The sequence below is a fragment of the Rana temporaria genome, chromosome 12, assembly GCF_905171775.1.
Source record: "Rana temporaria chromosome 12, aRanTem1.1, whole genome shotgun sequence".
In the NCBI taxonomy this organism is placed as follows: domain Eukaryota; kingdom Metazoa; phylum Chordata; class Amphibia; order Anura; family Ranidae; genus Rana; species Rana temporaria.
Window position 1 is genome coordinate 134,806,647 of NC_053500.1, and position 25,912 is coordinate 134,832,558.

The window sequence follows — 25,912 nt, forward strand, 5'->3', positions numbered from 1 at the left end:
GATGTAAGGGGACACTCTGATGGGCACGCCTGATGTAAGGGGACACTCTGATGGGCACGCCTGATGTAAGGGGACACTCTGATGGGCACGCCTGATGTAAGAGGACATTCTGATGGGGGACACCTGATGTAAGGGGACATTCTGATGTAAGGGGACATTCTGATGGGCACGCTTGATGTAAGGGGACACTCTGATGGGCACGCTTGATGTAAGGGGACACTCTGATGGGCACGCTTGATGTAAGGGGACACTGATGGGGACACCTGATGTAAGGGGACACTGATGGGGACACCTGATGTAAGGGGACACTGATGGGGGACACCTGATGTAAGGGGACACTGATGGGGGACACCTGATGTAAGGGGACACTGATGGGGACACCTGATGTAAGGGGACACTGATGGGGGACACCTGATGTAAGGGGACACTGATGGGGACACCTGATGTAAGGGGACACTGTGATGTAAGGGGACACTCTGATGGAGAACACCTGATGTAAGGAGGCACCTCTTATATACCCCCGCCCCCGCAGAGGGCTCCATATCTAGCCTGTTATTGTCAGGTATTTGTGGCTGTGCCCCTCATAGACCCTTCTATGTCTCTCTGAGGCCTAGTCAGGCCCCCCGCAGTCTCCAGCCTCAGGCCTGCTTCTCTGAGAAGGCCCCCAGAGCTCGGCGTATTGTCTGTCTCCTCGCTCACATCCCCCCCACCCCACCTACTGCCTGTGACACGGCTTCCTCACCTCTGCTCCCTTCGCCGCTGAAGAGCCTCAGCCTTTGGGAGTACCAAGATGGCCTCCGCCGGAAATGACGCACATCCCGGAAAAGCAGAGGAGCGCGCACGGCGGGGCGTGTACGGCTTTCATTCGCCATTCCTGAGGGTGGGAGCTGTAAGAGCGGGGAACCGAACCGGCACCGGTAAGTGTGCTCGCCTGGCGCCACAGTGACGGCTGGAGGGAGGAGCGGGGGAAGGTCGCCGCTGTCATGTGACAGGGGAGTCACCATAGCGACGGCTAAGTGGGGAGAAAAGGGGGAAGTCTGACTGTTGCCCCTAGCAACCCATTAGGGCTAATGTCACCCGGGGTAAATGAGAGCTGGAAGCTGATTGGTTGATGTGGACTTGCTCTGGGCCCTGGAGAAAGGAAAGGGCCACATGACTGCCTGCAGCCTCTGAGTGTCACCTGTCAGTCAGAGGTTGTGCTGGGACTTGTAGTTGTCCAGCAGCTGGATTGGCCCCACCATGCTCAGCCAATGAGGAATGGCGCTGGGTTACGCCCCGGTCTGACCGCCATTGTAGACACAAGAAAGGTGTGGCACATGGCCCGGTGACCCCAGAATTCCTGCCATGGGGAGACCGACCATCCTACAGTCATATTCCAGTTATGGGTGGAGACTTGGGCGGGGCCGAGCCGTCCGTCCGCTTCTTATAGGACTTAGAATTGGAGAGTAATTCTGGGGTGGGGTCATACCCAAATCGGGGTGTCCCTAATTTTGTTGCCCTTTGCATAAATCTTAATGAGGTGCAGGGGTGTACTCAGGTGGAGGGAAGAAGAAGGGCGCTCTTGGGTGGAGGGTAGAAGGTGGTGCATTTAGGTGGTGGGCGGAGGGTAGAAGAAGGGCGCTCTTGGGTGGAGGGTAGAAGGGGGCGCACTCAGGTGGTGGGGGAAGGGTAGAAGGTGGTGCATTTAGGTGGTGGACAGAAGGAAGTAGGGGGGTGCACTCAGGCGGAGGGGGGGACGCACTTAGGTAGTGGGCCGAAGGAGGAAGAGGCACGCTCTCAAGTGGTAGGCAGGAGGGGGGCGCACTCAGGTGGTGGACGAAGGGTGGAAGGGGCGCGCGCTTAGGTGGTGGTAGAAGGGGGGCACACTCAGGTGGTGGACGAAGGGAAGAAGGGGGGCGCATTCAGGTGGTGGACGAAGGGAAGAAGGGGGCACACTCAGGTGGTGGGCGGAGGGTAGAAGGTGGTGCATTTAGGTGGTGGGCGGAGGGTAGAAGGTGGTGCATTTAGGTGGTGGACAGAGGGAAGTAGGGGGGTGCACTCAGGCGGAGGGGAGGACGCACTTAGGTAGTGGGCCGAAAGAGGAAGAGGCACGCTCTCAAGTGGTAGGCAGGAGGGGGGAACACTCAGGTGGTAAGCAGAAGGGGGAAGGGACACACACAGGTGGAGGGTAGAAGGGGTGCACACTCAGGTGGTGGACATAGAGAAGGTGGGGTCCACACCCAGAGGGTGGACGAAGACGGGGGGGGGGGGGCACTCGGGTGGTGGACGAAGAGAAGGGGGGCGCACTCAGGTGGTGGACGAAGAAGAGAAGGGGGGCGCACTCAGGTGGTGGACGAAGAAGAGAAGGGGGGCGCACTCAGGTGGTGGACGAAGAAGAGAAGGGGGGCGCACTCAGGTGGTGGACGAAGAAAAGGGGGGCGCACTCAGGTGGTGGACGAAGGGTGGAAGGGGGGCGCACTCAGGTGGTGGAAGAAGGGGGGCGCACTCAGGTGGTGGACGAAGGGAAGAAGGGGGGCACACTCGGGTGGTGGAAGAAGGGGGGCACACTCAGGTGGTGGACGGAGGGTAGAAGGGGGGCACACTCAGGTGGTGGGCGGAGGGTAGAAGGGGGGCACACTCAGGTGGTGGGAAGAAGGGGAGCACACTCAGGTGGTGGACGGAGAGGGAAGAAGGGGGGCACACTCAGGTGGTGGACGAAGGGAAGAAGGGGGACACACTCAGGTGGTGGACGGAGGGTAGAAGGGGGGCACACTCAGGTGGTGGGCGGAGGGTAGAAGGGGGGCACACTCAGGTGGTGGACGAAGGGAAGAAGGGGAGCACACTCAGGTGGTGGACGGAGAGGGAAGAAGGGGGGCACACTCAGGTGGTGGACGAAGGGAAGAAGGGGGGCGCACTCAGGTGGTGGACGGAGAGGGAAGAAGGGGGGCACACTCAGGTGGTGGACGAAGAAGAGAAGGGGGGCACACTCAGGTGGTGGACGGAGAGGGAAGAAGGGGGGCACACTCAGGTGGTGGACGAAGGGAAGAAGGGGGACACACTCAGGTGGTGGGCGGAGGGAAGAAGGGGAGCACACTCAGGTGGTGGGCGAAGGGAAGAAGGGGAGCACACTCAGGTGGTGGGCGGAGGGAAGAAGGGGAGCACACTCAGGTGGTGGGCGGAGGGAAGAAGGGGAGCACACTCAGGTGGTGGAAGAAGGGGGGCACACTCAGGTGGTGGACGAAGGGAAGAAGGGGAGCACACTCAGGTGGTGGAAGAAGGGGGGCACACTCAGGTGGTGGACGAAGGGAAGAAGGGGGGCACACTCAGGTGGTGGACGGAGGGTAGAAGGGGGGCACACTCAGGTGGTGGGCGGAGGGAAGAAGGGGAGCACACTCAGGTGGTGGGCGGAGAGGGAAGAAGGGGGCGCACTCAGGTGGTGGGCGGAGGGTAGAAGGTGGTGCATTTAGGTGGTGGACAGAGGGAAGTAGGGGGGTGCACTCAGGCGGAGGGGGGAGGTATTAGGTAGTGGGCCGAAGGAGCAAGAGGCACGCTCTCAAGTGGGAGGGGGGCACACTCAGGTGGTGGACGGAGAGGGAAGAAGGGGGGCACACTCAGGTGGTGGACGAAGGGAAGAAGGGGGACACACTCAGGTGGTGGACGGAGGGTAGAAGGGGGGCACACTCAGGTGGTGGGCGGAGGGTAGAAGGGGGGCACACTCAGGTGGTGGACGAAGGGAAGAAGGGGAGCACACTCAGGTGGTGGACGGAGAGGGAAGAAGGGGGGCACACTCAGGTGGTGGACGAAGGGAAGAAGGGGGCGCACTCAGGTGGTGGACGGAGAGGGAAGAAGGGGGGCACACTCAGGTGGTGGACGAAGAAGAGAAGGGGGGCACACTCAGGTGGTGGACGGAGAGGGAAGAAGGGGGGCACACTCAGGTGGTGGACGAAGGGAAGAAGGGGGACACACTCAGGTGGTGGGCGGAGGGAAGAAGGGGAGCACACTCAGGTGGTGGGCGGAGGGAAGAAGGGGAGCACACTCAGGTGGTGGACGAAGGGAAGAAGGGGAGCACACTCAGGTGGTGGAAGAAGGGGGGCACACTCAGGTGGTGGACGAAGGGAAGAAGGGGGGCACACTCAGGTGGTGGACGGAGGGTAGAAGGGGGGCACACTCAGGTGGTGGGCGGAGGGAAGAAGGGGAGCACACTCAGGTGGTGGACGAAGGGAAGAAGGGGAGCACACTCAGGTGGTGGACGGAGAGGGAAGAAGGGGGGCACACTCAGGTGGTGGACGAAGGGAAGAAGGGGGCGCACTCAGGTGGTGGACGGAGAGGGAAGAAGGGGGGCACACTCAGGTGGTGGACGAAGAAGAGAAGGGGGGCACACTCAGGTGGTGGACGGAGAGGGAAGAAGGGGGGCACACTCAGGTGGTGGACGAAGGGAAGAAGGGGGACACACTCAGGTGGTGGGCGGAGGGAAGAAGGGGAGCACACTCAGGTGGTGGGCGAAGGGAAGAAGGGGAGCACACTCAGGTGGTGGGCGGAGGGAAGAAGGGGAGCACACTCAGGTGGTGGGCGGAGGGAAGAAGGGGAGCACACTCAGGTGGTGGAAGAAGGGGGGCACACTCAGGTGGTGGACGAAGGGAAGAAGGGGAGCACACTCAGGTGGTGGAAGAAGGGGGGCACACTCAGGTGGTGGACGAAGGGAAGAAGGGGAGCACACTCAGGTGGTGGGCGGAGGGAAGAAGGGGAGCACACTCAGGTGGTGGAAGAAGGGGGGCACACTCAGGTGGTGGACGAAGGGAAGAAGGGGGGCACACTCAGGTGGTGGACGAAGGGTAGAAGGGGGGCACACTCAGGTGGTGGACGAAGGGTAGAAGGGGGGCACACTCAGGTGGTGGACGAAGGGAAGAAGGGGGGCACACTCAGGTGGTGGACGGAGGGTAGAAGGGGGGCACACTCAGGTGGTGGGCGGAGGGAAGAAGGGGAGCACACTCAGGTGGTGGGCGGAGAGGGAAGAAGGGGGCGCACTCAGGTGGTGGGCGGAGGGTAGAAGGTGGTGCATTTAGGTGGTGGACAGAGGGAAGTAGGGGGGTGCACTCAGGCGGAGGGGGGAGGTATTAGGTAGTGGGCCGAAGGAGCAAGAGGCACGCTCTCAAGTGGGAGGGGGGCGCACTCAGGTGGTAAGCAGAAGGGGGAAGGGCATCACAAGAATAGGTTGTCCCTCTTGGAAGATTTCCCACTGTTTTTATTTTGTTGTGCACCAAGTGCCTTTGCAAACCCAGCTATTGCCTTGTAAATTAGCAGTGACATCATCACTGTGCTGTATTTAGCCTGTGTAGAGAGCGAGCTGTGGGGAGGGATCCAGCAGGCTCCACCCACTACAGGCTGTCTGCAGAAAATTACATGAGGGGGTGGAGACCAGACCAGTCACCCTGTGCAAGGAGAGCGGGCCTGTGGGAGGGGCCCAGCAGTCTCCACCTACTATAAGGCTGCCTGCAGAAAACTACAGGAGGGGGCGGAGACACCCTGCACAAGGAAAGGGCAGCAGTGGGCGGTCTTTATTACAGGAAGTCTGACTGCACAGATCTGGAAGAAATACACAAAGTACACGGATCTTCATGGAAGAATACACACGATGTTCGGATTTAGACCCTATTGGCTTATTCCTTTAGTTCCGCTTTGCCCTTGTGCAGGATTAGTGCTGATGCCAGGCTGTTGGGTGTACTGTACGCCCTCATCGGGGTCCTGTGGAGAGCGATGGGCAGCGGTATGTAGTTCGCGATCACGCAGAGCTACATTTCCGTATGGCTGGCTGTAAAGCCGCTATTAGTGGCGCCCCTCCCCCGAAATCCGATGTTCAAGGCAGGTGATAAACGTCAATGTTCCTCGCCCAGCAGCCGCCACTCACCTATTCTGACAGACATTGACGCAGGAGAACACGCGCCTACGCACAGGCTAACCTCCCCCCTGCAGAGCCTTGCTCCATTTTATTAAAACTGAACAACGCCGGGGTAGGTTTAAAAATCTCCAACAATAGTCCTCGTTGTTTGCCGAATAAAAAACAGCGTGTTATTTCTCCACTTATTATTATTTTTTATGAGACGCATATATACGCTGGTAGAAAACCGATCACTAAATATACAGCAGTGACATTACTGCAAGATCGAGACAAAATCAACAATCGTCCACCATTAGTGGGGGAAATAATTATTTGATCCCCTGTGGATTTTGTTAGTTTGCCCACTTACAGAGAAATGAAGGGTCTGATAGAAAATGATAGATCCTTTATTTCTGTGTAATTGGGCGAACTTACAAAATCTGCAGGGGATAAAATAATAATTTTCCCCACTGTATGTAGAGTAAGGCAGGGCTCGACAAATCCCGGTCGCCATAGCGACTAGAAATAGGGTCCTGGCGACTTGGCTTGGAAGTTTTTTTTTTGTGAGCTGGCGCCATCTGGTGGTGAGCCGTTGGTATTACAAGTTATAACCACCAGATATGTAAGCTGGCGCCATCTGGTGGTGGCCGTTGGTATTACAAGTTAAACAGCAATTCTAATGTCATTTTTCACTATTTTCACTGCTATCTTCTTCCCTCTAATTGGAACCCCCAAACATTATATATATTTTTTATCCTAACACCCTAGAGAATAAAATGGCGATCGTTGCAATACTTTCTGTCACGCCGTATTTGCGCAGCGGTCTTACAAGCGCACTTTTTTGGGAAAAAATTACTTTTTTTAATTAAAAAATAAGACAACAGTAAAGTTATCCCCATTTTTTTTTTTTATATTATGAAAGACAATGTTACGCCGAGTAAATTCATACCCAACATGTCACGCTTCAAAATTGCGTCCGCTCGTGGAATGCCGACAAACTTTTACCCTTTAAAATCCTCATAGGCGATGTTTAAAAAAATCTACAGGTTGCATGTTTTGAGTTACAGAGGAGGGCTAGGGCTAGAATTATTGCTCTCGCTCGACCAATCGCGGCAATACCTCACATGTGTGGTTTGAACACCGTTTACATATGCGGGCGCTGCTCACGTATGTGTTCGCTTCTGTGCGCAAGCTCGTCGGGACGCGGCGCATTTTCTGGCTCCTAACTTTTTTAGCTGGCTCCTAGATTCCAAGCAAATTTGTCAACCCCTGTCTGGGGGACCTACGGCCCGGGGAGCACCGTTTTTTTTTTTTTTCCAAAGCCGAACACCCCTTCCATAGACCCCCATGTTAAACGTCAGTCTAGTCATGGGCATAGTGAGGCATGGGCACAGCGAGGCATGCAGGTAGGCACCCTAGGCTTATACTCGAGTCAATACGTTTTCCCATTTTTTTTGTGGTAAAATTAGGTGCCTCGACTTATATTCGGGTTGGCTTATACTCGAGTATATACGGTATAATGTGAAGTGTCAGAATGAAATCATGGAGTCTTTGTAAAGCTAGTGAAAGGTCCAATTTAAAGGCTCGCTCCATTCAGCACAGAGTAGAACATAGGTTGCCAGCCATGTACAGGTGAATGCGGTCTTTGTCCAGTGAGGGTCGTCTCTGGTCTGGGGAGGTCCATGGTGATTGATAATGGGAGATGTTGGCACGTGTTGCATGTTTTAAGACTTTTTTTCCTTTTCTATTACAATGATCGTGATCACACCAGAGCTGCCTGCTGACAACGGGACAGGAAGAGAATGAATTGCTCGCCCATCCTCTCCGTCCTTCGGGGTTTTCCTGTCTTTTTTTTCCCCAGCATGGTGTAGGCCCAGGGAGAGTCCTTCTGTGACGGAAAAGGATCGCTATTATTCTTTTCATTATGGTATCTGAGGTTGAATTATATCTTCTCAAAGTTCGGTTTATGATAAATCAAAATTAAAGTGGTTGTAAAGGTAGAATTTTTTTTTTTTTTTTTTATCTCCATGCATATAGGTTTATTTTTATTTATTTTTTACTTAATGCATTTGGTGTATGAAGGTAAAAAACCTTGTGTGCAGCAGCTCTCCCCCAGCCGCCTGAATACTTACCTGAGCCCCCTCGCGATCCAGCGATGTGCACAAAGGCCTCGGCTCTCCTGGGCGTCTTCCTCCTCTTTGGTTAAGACAGCAGTGGGAGCCAATGAGGAGAGAGTGGGCCGAGCCATGGCTCTGTGTCTGAATGGACAAACAGAGCAGTGGCTCGGGAGCCCCCCAGAGCAATTTGTTTTCTGTGGGGGCACTTGGCAGGAGGATGGAGTCTGGAGCACTGGCAGGGGACCTGAGAAGGGGAGGATCGGGTCTGCTCTGTACAAAACCATTACACAGAGCAGGCAAGTATACCATTTAGGGAGAGGGAAGGGGGATCAACGGTGTCAGGTGTTTTTTTTATTTTTTTTTGTATGCAATTCGATTTATCAGCCCTGCTGGGAGGGGGGGGCTTTGGTGAGGGATCAGGTCTAAATGGACCCCTGACCTCTCCCCTCTGAGACAGGGAATGAGACTGAGAACAGATGAATGGACAGGAGGCAGCGGCTCCTCTCCATTCATAAACGTAAACATCGTAAACACAGATTATGATCAGTTATGAAAGGATAGATGCAGTGATCACTGACTCTGTGCATTCAGAAAAGGAAGAAGCTAGTAAATAACATATTGACCGACTCCTTCCTCCGCTCTCCATCCTGAGAGATCTGGGGTCGGGGTGAGGACTGGAGAGAAGGAGGACACCGGGAGCCAGAGGAAGACCCGGGGAGAACACAGGGGACAGTTGGGGGTGATCAGTGCAGGCATTTACAAGCACTGATCCCCCTGTATAGTCTTCCAATAAAGCAGCTGACAGCCTCGGCACAATGTGTTGCCACCTGTAAGTGTCCCACTGTTCATGGTACCGATTAAGCTGTCTCATGTTTCTGTACACACCACTAAGGAATGTTGCTGTATGATACTGTTAAGAGAAACTGTAATCTCTATTTGACGTTTGTCATGGTATCCTTTTGTTAATGTTATCTCTTTTGTTCTATAAAAAAATACTTTGATTTAAAAAAAAAAGCAGCTGACAGCCACGGCAGGGAGAGGAGGAGAATCGGCTGTCAGCTGCTTTACTAAAAGGCTATACAGGGGGATCGGTGCTTGTAACTGCCTGCACCGATCACCCGTGAGGCTGAGGACGCCTGGCCCCATACATCAGGTATAGGATCAAGTATCGGAGCATTGGCACGAGTACTGATACTAGTGCAAATGCTTGGTATTGGCACCGGTACTAGTATCGGTATCGGTGCAAGCCTAGCCAAAACTATTGATAATTGGTATCGGCAAGTACTTGAGCACAAGTATCAGTACTCATATTCTCTCTTAAAGTGGTTGTAAACCCTGGGGGGGGGGGGACAACCTGTAAGACAAAGGTATAATAAGCTAGTATGCATTGCATACTAGTCCATTATGAAATGCTTAACTTGGTGCGAAGCCCTCCAGCGGCCCCTGCACACCAATAAGACGGCTGATATCTTCCAAGGTGTTTCTTCTGGTTCCACAGGCTCCGGCGCTGTGAGTGGCTGGAGACACGATGATGTCACTCCTGCACATGCATGGGAGCTGTCATTTACGGCACTGGCTCTGAAGGTCCGGCATGGTAAATGGTGCAGGTTTCAGAGATATTCACAGTACCTAGAGGCAGGGCTGTCTTAATGAGAGGGCACACCTGGGCGCTGCACGGGGGGCCCCTGTTTTTTCCCCCAAAGCAGCTGGTTCTTGAGCCCACTCTGCCCCAAAATTGGGGGCCCCATGATGGCACTGGGAGTGATAGATACACAGGGGAGGCAGTCTGCCTCCTACCTACTTGATGTCTGTTTACCTGCACTGTCATCATTGTAGGGGGCCCCAGAGAATTACTTTGCCCAGGGGCCCATGATGCTATTAAGACGGCCCTGCCTAGAGGTAAGCCTTATAGGCTTACCTCTAGGTACAAGTAAAAAAAAAAAAAGACTTCCACTTGAAATAACAGATATCAGTGCATCCCTAGTTCCCAGTCTCCCATGTTGGCATATTCTTACGCTGGGTATAGAGTGCTTGGTTCCTACTCTTTGGAATACATGGCTCAGGAGGACAAGCAGAGCAGGAAGTCTGTGCCGGCTTATCAGTGCCAAGGTGTTATTCATGGGGTGGAGACACAGGCTCATTACACAAGAAACAACTTGTATACTGTACACATTCCAAAGATGAGCTTTCAGATTCTACCATCAGAATGTCATTTTATTTCCTTGCCAGGTCGGCTCTGCAGTGGTGACATCTACCCAGTGGTCTGAATGCCTAGTTTGAATAATCCAGCCAATTAGGAAGCAGTGACTTTGCTGTGGAAACACTCATGTCACTTTTTCCTAGAGGCTGGACAGTCTGGTTGAGTGACGGCAGATCTATTATCTGGTGACATAGCGTAGACCGGCGGTACGTTATTAGGTTCAGGAAAGTGACGTGATTTGGGCGTGGCTTGTGGGAGTGTCATCGGACAGCACTTGCATTATTCCTCCTGGTAGAGCATAGAGCATTTCACAAGGGATGGTGATCCAAAGTATCCAATCGGATTCAATCTTTTTTTTTTTTTTTTTTATAGATCTGACTATGGCAGCAAGAGATGAGTGATCATTTTTTTTTGCTGCTGTAAAATTCACTTTTAGGCCTTGTCTGCGCTCAACCACACCTGCGTGTCTGTCACATGAGGACAAGCAGCTTTGTCTGTGTAGTCACTGCATCCTAATAAACAGTAAGTGCCGGTTCACACTGGGACAACTGGACTTCCAGCGCGACGTTACAAGGCAAGCAGCATCTTTGGAGCCGCTTTTGGGCGCTGAAAAATACGCTCCAAAAACGCCCCTCTCCATTGAAATGAATTGAAAGTGCTGTAAAACGCCTTGCCCTTTCACACTGAGGCACTGAAAAAACGCCCTAAAACGTTAGGTTCTTAGGCGGTGCTTTACCAGCGTTTTTCGGGCGCTGGCAGTGTGAAAGGGCTCTGAAAGCACTCGGGCTTTCACATTGGGATTGCAGATGAGGCTTCTTTCAGGCGCTTTACAGGCTTTTTTTTTTTTTTTTAAAGCCAAAGCGCCTGAATAACGCCCGAAAAACGCCCCAGTGTGAAAGGGGCCTTAAGATGGGGGATCCGACTTGGAGGCGACTTCCATTGAAATCAATGGGTACAAGTTGCCTTGAAGTAGCACAGGAACCTTTTCTGAGGTCGGAGTGACTTCCGTAGTGTGCATTAAGACGGCTCTCATTCACTGCCATGTAATTTGTCATGTTGCGCGACTTGGGGCGACACAAGTCACCCCCCAGGTCGCGGTAGTGTGAACCGGCTCTAGAGTGATTGTAAAGTCTCTTTTCTAAATAACAAACATGGATTTGCACAGAGCAGCCCAGTTCCTCCTCTTCTCGGGTCCCTCTTTGCTGCTCCTGGCCCCTCCCTCTTGTCGAGTGCCCCCACAGCAAGCAGTTTGCTATGGGGGCACACGTGCCGAATCACAGCTCCGTGTGTCCATTCAGAGTTCACATTTAGCAAATTTCCTTTTTTTGTTTTACTTCCTCTTTTGTATTCATAGATATTTGAATAGCTACACTGGCATGGACAGGACGTGCCAACAGTCACCTCTTACCAGCTTCATTATGCAAAATTAGGAAGGAGCTGAACTGTCACCAAATTTGTCATGAGGAGGGGGGAAGCACTTTGTCGTATGCACCCGATATCATTCCTGCCCTGCAAAATATGAACATTGTGAGCAATGACATTTTTCATCAGACGCTGACACGCTCCTCTATTAATACGTCTTAAATATTGCTTTGCACTTTTTGGACTGAAATCGTAAAAGAGCGTTTTGTAGGTGAAGATGTCGCATGTAAGGACACGGCTAATTACTTAGGGGTCCAAGTATAGAAAGTTTGTCAAAAGCATTTGCTCAGCCTTTGCAAATTTTGGCTGCCTCTGGCCTAAAGCGGGATTCCACCCGCGATTTTATTTTATTTTTTCCTAAAGTCAGCCGCTCCAAACATTGTAGCTACTGACTCTTAATAAGGACACTTACCTGTCCTAGGCACCCGCGATGTCAGCCCCCCCTGAAGCCGACCCCCTTGATCGTCCAGGGTACCGACGCCGCCATCCTCAGTAAGGGTAACGGCTTCCTACTGCGCATGCGTGAGGCTCGCGCTGCTTTGTGAATGAGCGGCTGCTTTCTGGGATACATATAGTTCTAAGGAATTTTTCTAGCTAAAAATAAATTTTTTTTTTTTTACTTGTAAACAAAGATTCCTAGAGAAGCCTGGTCCTTTAAAGTGGTAGCAAAGCCCCTCAAGGTTTTTCACCTTTATGCATTAAATGAAAAACCTTCTGTAGTGCAGCACTTTTCCTTACCTGAACCCGATCTGATCCAGTGATGTGCACAAGCTCAGCTGCTGCAGACATTGTTGCTCTCCTAATTGGAAATATTGATAGCAGCAGGAGCCATTGGCTCCCACTGCTGTCAATCAAAAACTGTGATGTGGGGCTGAGTCCAGCTGTCAGTATCAATAAACACAGCAGCGGGAATCGGTAGTGAGCCCGCACGGGTGCCCCCATGGAAATCGGCTTTCCGCGGGGGCACCCGATGAAGAGGAGGGGCCTGGAGCGCCAGTGAGGGGATCCCAGAAGAAGATTAAAAAGACTGAGTGCTGTAGTAGCACTGTTGCCATTCACTATTCTACTTTTGGCACCGTGGACAGAATTGTAGAAGGATAACCACTGATTTATTTTTCTGCACTAGGGTGCCCACTCTTGAACCATGGCTGAACACGAACCCACCTCAGAGCAGCTTGCACAGATCGCAGCCGAAAACGAAGAGGATGAACACTCCGTCAACTACAAGGCTCCAGCTCCGAAGTCCATCGATGAGATTCAGGCCATGGACCAGGATGATGAGAGTCTTCGGAAGTACAAAGAGGCTCTTCTGGGCGCCCTTCCCGCTACAGTGGGTGAGTTGTGAACAGATCAGCACGGCACACATCTGCCAGTGACAGCCCAGGTTCACACTAGTGCTGTTGCATAGTCATGTTTTTTATTTATTTTTTTGTGGTGGAGAATGCGGGCCTAGTCATGTTTTAAATACTTCATGCATTTTTTTTTTTTTTTTTTTGTAGCAGTGTTTTGGTTGTTAAGCACAAAACCCTGCCAGACAACAAACTTTGCACACTTGTAGAGGAGAAATGGGGCTACATGTGTGCCAAGTTCCGGGTCTAGGGGACCTAGGACCGGCCGGTACCGGGTCCCCAAAGTCACCGGAGAAATTACTGTTTAACATGGGAGTTTATGGAAGGGGCTTTGAAAAATCGGTGCTCCCCGGCCGTAGGTCCCCCAGACATTTGTAGACGAAGAGTGGGGCTACATATGTGCCAAGTTTGGGGTTTAGGAGACCTACAGCCAGTACCAGGCCCCCAAAGTCCGGGGGCTACATATGTGCCAAGTTTGGGGTTCAGGAGACCTACAGCCAGCCAGTACCAGGCCCCCAAAGTCCGGGAGATCAGGCGCAAAAAGGTGACTCCAGTATAAGCCAAGGGGGGCATTTTCAGCACCAAGAAAATCTGTCAGTATATACGGTATATTTGAAATACTTACCTCAGATGAAGCCTCCGTATTGGAGCTGACATCCTTGCTTTCGGCGTGTCTTCCGGGTTTGCGGCTCCGGCTACTCACAGCGCCGTCACATGCAGGATTTTTATTCCCAGCAAGGTCGGGCAACGCTGCCGGACCTTCAGCTGGGGCATTTAGAGCGCATGCGCCACTGACGTCAACGGCTGAATGCATAGGGAATATCTCCTAAACCGTACAGCAGGTGTCTCCAAACTTTTTAAGCAAAGGGCCAGTTTATTGTCCTTCAGACTTTAGGGGGGACGGACTGTGCCCAGTGAGAGTAGAAAATTCCCCCGGCATCAGTGCCCCATCATTGGTTTTAATGAGAGCAAGAAAAGTTGTTGTTGGAGGAACATGGAAATGGACTTTCTAGGCACTAGTCGTTTGAAAAAAGATTATTTTATTGATACAATCCCACATGGGCTATTGAAATAGAGAAATAGTGACCCATTCTTGATATCAATGAGGAGAATAGTACTTCATTGATGGTGTCAGTAGTAGTATATGTAATAGTGCCCCATCATTAGTGTCAGTTTTGTGGAATATTGCCCCAAGGACCAGATAAAAGCAAGCAAAGGGCCACATCCGGCCCCCGGGCCGCAGTTTGGAGACCACTGCCGTACAGGTTTAGAAGATATTAATTTTACCTACAGGTAAGCCTTATTCTAGGCTTACCTGTAGGTAAAAGGGTAAAATGTAGGTATACAACCACTTTAAAGGAGCCAGCGTACCTGTATGAAGGGTCGCTCAGGGCTGCTGACCTGCCGCATTATATATACGTGAGCTGGTCGGGAAGTGGTTAAGCGATTTTACCTGTAAAACCAATATTACTGTATTTTGTATCATCAGATCCCGAAGCTCCAAATGTGGTTGTGACCAAACTGACCTTGGTGTGTGCGGAGGCTCCTGGACCACTTGAGCTGGATCTGCAAGGTAATATTATTCCGTGTTTAATGTCTGACACATCAGATGCAAAAACTCTCCTGTGTGTTCCTGTCTGGTTTTAAAATCGGCCTGTTTCCGCTTTCCAGGGGATTTGGAGAAGTTCAAGAAAGAAACATTTTATCTTAAAGAAGGAGTTGAGTACAAAATCAAAATTAGTTTTAAGGTAAGAAGCAGTTATTGTATACAATGGAAAGACTTTATGTAAAAAGTGGTGGTCATTTGTAAATGGGTATTTTCCAAATATGCTGTTTAGGTGTTTTAGGCACTTTTTTTGTATGTCTTTTTTTTTTAATTTTTTGGAAGTTCAGCCAAAAATGAACTATAAATCTACACCACATTCTAAGACTAATCTATCTAGCCCTGTAAAGCAAAAATCGCTATAACTACAATTTCTGGAGGCGATTCGGTCCATTCCCACACTGCGCCATCAGAAGAGGCAACTGAAAACCCCATAGTAAGCCTCTATGGGTGACGTCACGTCCCAGGCATTTCCCAGTCGTTGTCGGTTCTCTCCTGCACACAGCATCCGTCGCTAGAGACTGTACCTGAGCAGATGATCCTTTTCTTGTATCATTTTTCTTTGGATTTACCAAAATCTTATAATATGACCTCAAACCTTTGAATTTGTATGTAATCAGGCCAGCCCTTGCACTATATAGTTTTAAAGGGGGTTGTAAAGGTAAAAAAAATGTTTTCCCTAGAGAGCCTCTTGAGGGGGCGAGCAGGAGAGTCAGGACACTCTACTTTGCAGATAGAGAAAGGAGCTGTGTGTTAGTGGGCGTCCTTACACTCCTTTTTTGCCCCCTCAAGAGGCTTTCTCCACACCAGGGAGAAAGCCTCGCATTCCTGTGTGGAGTTACAGACAGAAGAACAGGAAGTGAGGATTTCTCAGAAGAAATGAGGACATTTAACCACTTGCTTACTGGGCACATATACCCCCCTCCTGCCCAGGTGAAATTTCAGCTTTCGGCACTGCGTCGCTTTAACAGACAATTGCGCGATCATGCGACGTGGCTCCCAAACAAAATTGACGTCCTTTTTTTCCCACAAATAGAGCTTTCTTTCGGTGGTATTTGATCGCCTGTGCGGTTTTTATTTTTTGCGCTATAAACAAAAAAGAGCAACAATTTTGAAAAAAATACAATATCTTTTACTTGTTGCTATAATAAATATCCCAATTTAAAAAAAAAAACACATTTTTTTTTCTCAGTTTAGGCCGATACGTATTCTTCTACATATTTTTGGTAAAAAAAAAAAAAAAATCGCAAAAGTTATAGCGCCTACAAAATAGGGGACAGAATTATTATTTTTTATTATTTTTTTTTTTTTTACTAGAAATGGCGGCGATCTGCGATTTTTTTTTTTTTTTTTAATTGGGTGTGCGACGTTATGGCGGACACATCGGACACTTTTGACACATTTTTGGCGCCATTCACATTTATACTGCGATCAGTGCTATAAATATGCACTAATTACAGTATAAATGTGACTGGCATTGAAGGGGTTAACACTAGGGGGTGAGTAAGGGGTTAAATGTGTACCCTAATTAGTGTTCTAAGTGTGGGGGAAGGGGGGTGACTAGGGGGGGGGGTGACCAATCTATGTCCCTATGTACAAGGGACACAGATCCGTCTCCTCTCCAGAGACAGCACCGCTGTCTCTGTGTAAAACGGCAATGAGAGATGATCTCATATGTTTACATATGAGATCATCTCTCATTGGCCGCACAGATCGCATCGCAAATGGCCACTCTGATTGGCCGTTCGCGGCGATCTGTGATTGGCTGTGTCCAAGGGACACGGCCAGCACAGCAGTTCCCCGCTGCGCGCTCTGGAGCACGCGCGGGGAACGCGCAAAGGGGCGGACGTCAATTGACGTCCACTTGGATTTTGGGATCCGCGCTGTAGCCGTCATTTGACTATAGCGCGGGTCCCAAAAGGTTTAAAGCAAAATGGAAGGATCAGGTAAGTGGAGAAGGACTGCACTAAGGTAAAGGAAGCTTTTTAGGGATTTTTTTTTTTACCTTTACAACCCCGTTAATCCAAATCTAAACAAAATTGAATAAGAAATTTGAATAATGTATTGGCAGCCTATAGAAGTGCAGCAGCTGATTTATAACTCTAAAATCACTCCCATTCACATAAGGACAGTTTGGTAAAATCCCTGCAATGTATTTGGATCACCCAGAGGGGGATTTTTTTTTTTTTTTCTCAACAAGTGGGGTTACTCTTTACACCTTTTTGGAGTTTTTTTTGGATGGCTTTTGGCTGCAGTGTACCTTTCTCACCTAACCAGAGTTTTTGTTACAGGTGCACAAGGAGATCGTTTCCGGGCTGAAATATCAGCAGCAGACATGCAGGAAAGGTGTAAAGGGTAAGTGCCAGCTGTCATACCTACCATCTTACTACAACACCAAAAATGTCATGTAAATTCATAAGGGCGCTCTTTAGTTCAGTTTTGCATTCCTTCTACTTTAGCAGCAATGAAACTATTTTACGACCAATGTAATTGCATAGTTTAATGGTTCTTTAACCGCTTGCTGCGCGCAGATATAGGTGTGCAGGCAAAAGGACATACCTGTACGTCCCCTTTAAGAAGCGGTTGTTGCGGGCGGGCACGCCCGCCGCGATCTCCGTGAGCGCGCCCACGGGTCCCGTGGACTCTATCGCCGCAGGCATACCCACGATCGTCTCACAGAGACATAGAACGGGGAGATGTTGGTGTAAACACAACATCTCCCCGTTCTGCCTAGTGACACTGTCACTGATCGTGTTTCCTGTCATCGGGAACACGATCAATGACGTTTCACAGCAAGCCACGCCCCCCCCCTACAGTAAGAATCATGCCTTAGGGAACACTTAAAGCGGGAGTTCACCCAATGATCTTTTTTTCTCTTTTGCCCTTAGATGGATGCTTGTTTTGTCTAGGGGAATCGGCTAGTTGTTTTAAAATATGAGCCGTACTTACCCGTTTTCGAGATGCATCTTCTCCGTCGCTTCCGGGTATGGGTCTTCGGGACTGGGCGTTCCTTCTTGATTGACAGTCTTCCGAGAGGCTTCCGACGGTCGCATCCATCGCATCACTAGTAGCCGAAAAAAGCCGAACGTCGGTGCGGCTCTATACTGCGCCTGCGCACCGACGTTCGGCTTCTTTCGGAAAATCGTGACGCGATGGATGCGACCGTCGGAAGCCTCTCGGAGGACTGTCAATCAAAATAGGAACGCCCAGTCCCGCAGCCCATACCCGGAAGCGGCGGAGAAGATGCATCTCGTAAACGGTAAGTACGGCTCATATTTTAAAACAACTAGCCGATTCCCCTAGACAAAACGAGCATCCATCTAAGGGGAAAAAGTTTTATGTACGGGTGAACCCCCGCTTTAAACCCCTACAGCGCCACCTAGTGGTTAACCCCTTCACTGCCAGTGTCATTAGTACAGTGACAGTGATCAGGCCTCGTCTCCCAGTTGTTCTTCTCTGTCAAATCCTTTAGGCTCAGCCAGTCTGTTTACACTTGTTCACCCATAGAGCAAGAACGGGTTGTGTCCATGTCCACTCTGCAAATAATTGAGTGGACACGGACCTGTCCTCTGCCTGCTCTGCTCAGCATGGGATGAGCGGGCAAATCTCCTGCTCACACCCCACGTGAAAGGGGCCTAAAGCCTCTTGCGGCTGCTGAGCGTTTTTTTATTTAGGGTAGTGATAGGGTTGTTTTTTTTTTAAATGAGCTTCATTGACGTCAATTAACAAATACTTCTTTTGTTTACAGTGGATAAGTCAAACTACATGGTCGGAAGTTACGGACCTCGCGCGGAGGAATACGAATTCCTCACCCCCATCGAAGAAGCCCCAAAGGGCATGTTGGCCAGAGGCTGTTACAACATGAAGTCGCTTTTCACTGACGATGACAAAACCAAGCATCTCTCCTGGGAATGGAACCTGACCATCAGCAAGGAATGGAAGAAATAGGCCTGCCCAGGGATGCCCTCCAAAGGCTCACAATACCCCCTAGTTCCTCCGACTCTCCGAGAAGTGCTGCTGGATTGTGTTCCAACTCCGTACCCACATGGTGTCTCCTCCTCCACACCGCTCTGCCCCATAGAGTCCATCCCAAACCCCCATCCCCCCACCGAAAAAAAAAAAAAAAAAGCCAAGTGGGATTGACATTTCTGCCTCATGTGGACACCTGTTTGCCTTGCCCTTCCTGTGTTTTACGTCTAGTGTTGGATGACTGGGATGTGTTCACTGCTTAAATTATTGTGCCAAGTTCTAGATCTTGGCCTTATCAGCAGCAAGTTTTACACTGGGAGTTCAGAATCAAGGAATCTTTCGCTCTATCCTCTCTTCTCCAGTGTGTCCCAGCCCATAACCGCCTTATAATTATTTGCTGCCTTTTTTTTTTTTTTCTTTTTAATTTTCGTAGCCATGTTGCCTTAAAATGATTTTTTGCATTTTGTTGTAGTAGGAGCGATCTTTTCTGCTCCATGTTGTGCCTCGCTATTTTCAAGTCTGCCTACGGCACTGCACCGTCCCAGCCTCGGACGCGATGGCACGTGCACGTTTGTAAGCTGCTCTCGTCCCGTATTTTTAGCTGCGACCCAGGTCGCTAATATAGGCACTTATCAATCAATTTCTGAAGATTTCATTTTTATTATACTTTTTTTTTTTTTTTTAAATAAAGGAAAATCAGGAATTGAAATTCAAGATTGCATAGGACCAAACAGCTGCTTGGTGTCTGTATCGTGGGCCACAAGGGTATTATAACACGTGCTCAGTGGTGAACGGGGGGTGTATTATGTGATGTGCCAGCATAGTATTTGATCACATCATTGCCTGTACTCAGCCTGCCTCACCTTTTACACTTTGCTCGTGTGTTTATTCAGACCAGATTTGTGCAGTTGCTTGTATAAAGAGCACCATTCTAATGCTAGTACTGACAAATGAATGTGGGGGTCGTAGCTAAGACAAGGCTGCTTTTACATCTTGGGGTGGGAGAACTGTAACCGTGTCCTTTTTTTGGGGAATAGCCCTTATTTATTGCCTTTTCACACAACGTACTTATTTTGTGGTCCATGATTTAAAGTATTAACTAAAGGCAAAACATTTTTATTGGCTTTAGATAGTGGGTGAGGGGTTAAAACCTCTGTCATGTGTTTGTTTGTCTGTGTCTATTAGGAAAATGTACTCTCTTGTACTGATCACCAATATCAAGTAAGGGGGGGAGTTAAAAAAATAAAAAAACTGGAATAGAGGGGAAATATTCCAACAAGGACACCAGTTCTGGTGACAACCAGGGATTCTCTCACTTCTGCGGAGTCTACAAGACAGGAAGTGAAGAGAAATCTCTGTAATGAGACACAGATGGCAAAACGCCAACATTGGCTTAAAGGGGTTGTAAAGGTACAATTTTTTATTTTTTTTCCTCTAAATAGCTTCCTTTACCTTAGTGCAGTCCTCCTTCACTTACCTCATCCTTCTATTTTGCTTTTAAATGTCCTTATTTCTTCTGAGAAATCCTCACTTCCTGTTCTTCTGTCTGTAACTCCACACAGTAATGCGAGGCTTTCTCCCTGGTGTGGAGTGTCATGCTCGCCCCCTCCCTTGGACTACAGGAGAATCAGGACGCTCACTAACGCACAGCTCCTTTCTCTATCTGCAACGTAGAGAGCGTCCTGACTCTGCTGTAGTCCAAGGGAGGGGGGCGAGCACGACACTCCACACCAGGGAGAAAGCCTCGCATTACTGTGTGGAGTTACAGACAGAAGAACAGGAAGTGAGGATTTCTTAGAAGAAATAAGGACATTTAAAAGCAAAATGGAAGGATGAGGTAAGTGAAGGAGGACTGCACTAAGGTAAAGGAAGGTGTTTAGGAAAAAAATTTCCTTTACACAACCCCTTTAACCCCTCACCGAACTCTATCCAACCTGCTAAAAACAAAGTTCTGGCTTTTAGTTCTACTTGATCATTTCACTCTGGGAACTCCTTGGGGTATCTGACTTTGCAGCCCGGAGAGTCTTGGAGGGGGGGATTATCTCCTGAGACTGAATTGTGTTTTATTCATATATTTTTTTTTTTGTATTTGTTTTGTCTGTAATCCTCTCCCCAAAGATGGCATGATTCCAACAATCAATTGCTTTCCTTTTTATGAAAAATAAAATTATTCCAACTGGCTACACAATGCTTCCTCTTTGTAATGTGCTTCCTGTACAGTGGCCTCTCTTTCCTCCATTATTCACTGTGCTGCCAACGATGTGCACCTTCCAGCAATCGCGTCATTGTCACTACTAACGAAATTACGAATTTCTCTGCGTTTCCATGCAGCTGCCACTAGGTGACGCTCTTGAAATGTTTAATCTCTTTTTACATTGTCATGCACGTTATTAGCTGCATATCTGGCCAGTGATATAATGTGGCGCTCTCCTATTTTAGGTGACTATTACTAGGAAGAGTGCTACAATGATCTGAGGTGGCACACTGAACACGCGCCCATAATGCTTCTGCTACCACAGCAGGACTTGCCATAAATATTTCAGCTGCTCTCTGGTGGCATGCAGTTTTAGTTGAAATCTCCATGTCTTTTGAGTCATATCAAAATTAAAAGAAGAAAAAAACGCTTTTTATTTGAGATTACAATAGCTGAATATGATCTGAGGTCTAATGATTCAGTTGCAGATCCTGCGGCCCCAGGTGCACGGGGACGGGGTGTATGATTCTAAATGGGATCTTGCTGGCAGCAAGATCCCTTGTAAAATGTTGTCCTTACACTGTACTTGTGTAACATTTGCATACCCTATTGGCTGCTGTTGCTCGGGACCAACATGTAAATGTCAACAGTGCACCGCTAATTACACACTACTTGCCATCTAGCGTCCTCAGTTGCTAGGATGCAGGTGGCTCCTGCCTCCTAGTGCTTTTTGTTGCTAGAATGCAGGTGGCATCTATGGTTTCCAGGATGCAGACGACCCCTGCTGCCTAGTATCCTTGGTTTCCAAGATGCAAGCAAACCCCTCCTGTTTGCATCCTTGGTTGCTAGGGTGCATATGACCCCTGCTGCCTAGTATCCTTGGTTTCCTTGATGCAGGCAGCCCCCACTGCCTCACATCCTTGGTTGCCAGGATGTAGGCGGCCCCTTCTGCTTCACGTCAGTGGTTGGCAGGATGCAAACAGCTCCCGCTGCCTTGTGTCCTTGTTTGCCAGGATGCAGGTCCTTGATCGCCAGCATACAGACGCTCCCGCTGCCTCGCGTTTTTGATTGCCAGGATGCAGACGCTCCTGCTGCCTCGCGTTTTTGATCGCCAGGATGCAGATGCTCCTGCTGCCTCGCCTCCTTGGTTGCCAGGATGCAGATGCTCCTGCTGCCTCGCCTCCTTGGTTGCCAGGATGCAGATGCTCCCGCTGCCTCGTGTCCTTGATTTCCAGGATGCAAATTATCCTGCTGCCTTGGTTGCCAGGATGCAGATGGCTTCCGCTGCCTTGGTTACCAGGATATAGATGGCTTCCGCTGCCTTGGTTACCAGGATATAGATGGCTTCCGTTGCCTTGGTTACCAGGATGCAGGCGGCTCCCACTGCCTTGGTTGCCAGGACGCAGTTGGCTTTGTTTGCAAGAATGCAGATGGCTCCCGCTGCCTCACGTCCTTGGTTGTTAGGATACAGGCACCCATTCAGAACCAATATGTATTATCAATACTTTGTAATCTGCGGCACAGATATTGATGTTTTACATGTGGGACCTGATCAGCAGTGGCAGCCAGTAGAGTACATTTATAGCATTTACATGCATACAGCATAAAATATGCTCATTATATAGGTCCTGAAATGCAAATTGTTCCGGTTTACGCTACGGACCAGTGTATATGGGATCATAGAAAATGATACGGATGCATTCAAAATATGTATAAATGATGGGTCTGAACACGAGTATTGTACGCCCGTGTGCGTAGTCAAGGATTCTAGTAGGAGAGATTTGTATTCGATTTGCTGGCCAGACTCTTATGGCATTATCTTCCAATTTAAATATATTACCACTCCATCTCTGAGGACACTTTTTGAGCTCCAATGATAACTATAGGAGCAACAGATGATCTAATCAAATCCCCAGCTGCTCATTGGCTGACTGTCTGGAGAGTCCTGCCGACCCAAGAATGTGCGGGCGACTTGGTTAAAATTGGATTTGTGGTGAGTCATAATCCCCCCCTCCCCCGCACACATTTTCTGTCAATGAAAATGCCGGAAGTAAAGTGACATTTGCAAGCACATGAGACAATGTGCCAGAGGAAGAGGACTGTATTGATTTGCATAATGCTATCAGGGGAAAAATGCACAACTAGAAATAAATCCAATAACTTACTCTATGGCTCTGGGTTGATGTTGAAAGCTGGTCATACATTATACAATTTTCCTGTTCAATTTCCTTTAGATTTACCTTCAACCTTCAACTATGTAACCGCTTAACCACCGCCCTATAGACGAAATACGTCTACAGGGCGGTCGCTTAACTCTGGGAGGACGTCCATGGACGTCCTCCCAGAATCGTGCCCCATGGAGCGCGCACACAGGAATGTCCGTGACCGCCGGGCGGTGGCGGCGGTTTACCACGTGATCGCTCCGTCCAATGATGCCGGTTCCTCCCTCCCCTCTCTGTACCGAACGGTACAGTGTGGGGAGAGAGGGGATGCAGCACGAGTGCTGTGGGCTGGATCTGTGACAACTGCAGTCACAGATCCAGCCAGCCATTCATCCCTGCTCAGCTATCCCTGCCCCATACTGTGCAATACACAATACCCTGTGCAATACCCCACACTACTCTGCTATACCCCACACTACTCTGCAATACCCCACAATACCCTGCAACGTCGCCTATGGGGATTTTTAAGTATGCAAGTTTGGCGCCATTCCACGAGCGTGTGCAATTTTGAAGGGTGACATGTTGGGTATCTATTTGCTCGGCGTAACTTCATCTTTCACATTATGCAAAAGAATGAAGAAAAAAATACTAAATTTGCTAAATTTTATAACAGAAACAAAGAAAAAATCATTTTTTTTTAAAGGATTTTCAGTCTTTTTTCTCTTATAGCGCAAAAAATAAAAAACCCAACGGTGATTAAATACCACCAAAAGAAAGCTCTATTTGTGTGAAAAAAAGGACGAAAATTTAATTTGGGTACAATGTTGTATGACTGAGTAATTGTCATTCAAATTGTGAGAGCACCGAAAGCTGAAAATTGGTCTGCTTATTAAGTGGGTTTACGTGACTGGTGGTCAAGTGGTTAACATGGGTGTTCCATGAAAAGAGGGAAAATGACAACTGGCGTCATTTTTTTCCATTCTATTTGTGTATAGGTGAATTGCTGTTTTTTTTTTTTCTCGTAGTTCTGATTGCAGCAACCTCCCAGTATTTGTATTAATAGGGCTCCTGGGTCAGTGTGCTCTGCAGAATAATCCACGTACAAGGACATGACACACGAATGTGAACTCTGGCCAGGTGCAGATCAGAACAAGAGATTGAGAAATGTTCTGGTGCTTCTCTCTCTCTTTCATTGGTATTAAAGCAGCCACACAACTTAAAGGGGTTGTAAACCCTCGTGTTTTTTCATAGGATGCATTAAGGTGAAAAAACTGTCACTGCCCGGCCTCCCAGCCCCCCCCCCCCCCCGTTTTACTCACCTGAGCCCCGTAATCCTTAGAATGGAGACACAATCTTCCCCTCTGCCCATTGTTTCGGCTCTTGATTGGATAGATTGATAGCAGCCAGTGGCGTCAGGGGGGGGGGGGCTGTAGCCCAAAATGGGTCCCCAAAAAACCCCCACAGCTCGGGCATCCACAGCTTCAGTATTAGTCCCGAGCCTGAGCGGGGACCGATCTGACGCGGAGCGCAGCCGAGTGACATAGCAGGTCCCGCCTTCTGGAGCCTGTAACGCCTATGATGGACGTCCCACTGGTCCAATGCCGGGACCACAGGATGTGTGATGTCCATCATAGGTGCTGCAGGCTCCAAAAGGTGGGAATTATAATGCGGCCGCCACGCCACTATGAGATCCCCGATCCCCCCTCCCTGCACGGCGCTCAGGCGGGCGGCTCTCCCGATGATGATGAGCACCGCACACTACGGCTGAGCTGCAGGACACATGAAGTCTCTATCCTGGTCAGTGTGGGTCAGGTAGGTCAGTGTATGTAGATCAGTGTCAGTGTGGGTCAGTGTAATTGTCAGGTGGGTCAGGTAGGTGAGTTTAGTGGTCAGCATTGATGAGCACTGGTAAGCCAGGCGGCAACCAGCAAGTGAGCTTACCCCCCTACACACAACCCCACCGCCCAGCCAAAACCCCCTCCACACAACCCCACCTCCCAGCCAAAACCCCTCCCCCCCCCCCGGCGCTCGGACTTCGCGCTGAAGCGCCTGGTCTTTTGCCACCTAGCAACATCCCTGATAGCAGCGCAGCCATTGGCTCCTGCTGCTGTCAATCAAATCCAATGATGCAGGGGGCGGGGCTGAGGCATTCTGCGTCTATGGAAACGTTATGCAAAAAGGCCTTACATCAGCAAAATCTTTCTCAACTTTTTTTACACTTTAAATAAATATCAGGTCTTGGTCAACCCCTGCCAAAACGAATTCATCAAGGGTCAGTGAGAAAAAGCCCCTTACATCAGTAGTCATAATGCCAACCCTACAGACCAATAAAGATCACTGGGGTCATGTCATTGGCTCTGCCAAGTAGTGTTGGCCCAGGAACCATGCAGGTATTACTAGATTAAAAAAAAGAAAGGGAACCAGTGGCAACCTGTGAAGCTCTGGTGAACTCAATGCCCAAGGAGTGGGCTAAAGCATAGTTCCAGGCTTTTTATGTTTATTAAAAGTCAGCAGCTACAAAAAGTGTAGCTGCTGACTTCTAATAAACGGACACTTACCTGTTCCACGGTCCAGCGATGCGGCCACCCGGAGCGTCGCTCCTCTCCGCCGGCTCCTCCATATCCGGTCTGGGCACCCTGCCGTAAGGGAGGGGCCGCCTAGGTGGCCCCTGGGCGAAAGGAGGAAGTGGGACAGGAAGTCCCACTCCTAACGAATCCCCCACTGCCCCCCCCAAAAAAATGACATGCCAAATGTGGCATGTAAGGGGGCGAGGAGTGCTTAAACCGGAAGTTCGGGCCCTTTCACACGGGACAGATCGGTAATGATCCGCCTCGTGAACCTCCGCTTGCTCAGCGGAGATCGCTCCGCTGAGCCGGCAGATGACAGCGTGGTCCCTGCGCACTGTGCAGGGACCGCCCCCTCCAGATCTCCGCTCTTCTCTATGGGGGGGGATCGGGTGAACACGGACAGTCTGTCTGTGTTCACCCGATCCACTCTGCCGACGGATGGAAAAAATAGGATTTTCCTCCGTCTGCAGAATTT

At 49.7% G+C, this 25,912-nt stretch overlaps 1 protein-coding gene across 1 annotated transcript; it reads left to right on the forward strand.

The window, feature by feature from the left end:
• The first annotated feature begins 809 nt into the window (after positions 1-809).
• ARHGDIA (Rho GDP dissociation inhibitor alpha) lies at positions 810-19,757 on the forward strand. The gene is made up of 6 exons (XM_040330810.1): positions 810-917; positions 12,720-12,927; positions 14,432-14,515; positions 14,614-14,690; positions 16,837-16,900; positions 18,294-19,757. Exons 2-6 carry the CDS (start codon positions 12,738-12,740, stop codon positions 18,491-18,493), a joined length of 615 nt encoding a protein of 204 aa, XP_040186744.1. The 5' UTR covers positions 810-917; positions 12,720-12,737; the 3' UTR covers positions 18,494-19,757.
• The last annotated feature ends 6,155 nt before the right edge of the window (positions 19,758-25,912 follow it).

Coding starts and splice junctions, on each gene's coding strand:
- ARHGDIA (XM_040330810.1), top strand. CDS start 12,738: ATGGCTGAACACGAACCCACCTCAGAGCAGCTTGCACAGATCGCAGCC. Junction 12,928..14,431: donor CGCCCTTCCCGCTACAGTGG/GTGAGTTGTGAA, acceptor TTGTATCATCAG/ATCCCGAAGCTCCAAATGTG. Junction 14,516..14,613: donor ACTTGAGCTGGATCTGCAAG/GTAATATTATTC, acceptor TCCGCTTTCCAG/GGGATTTGGAGAAGTTCAAG.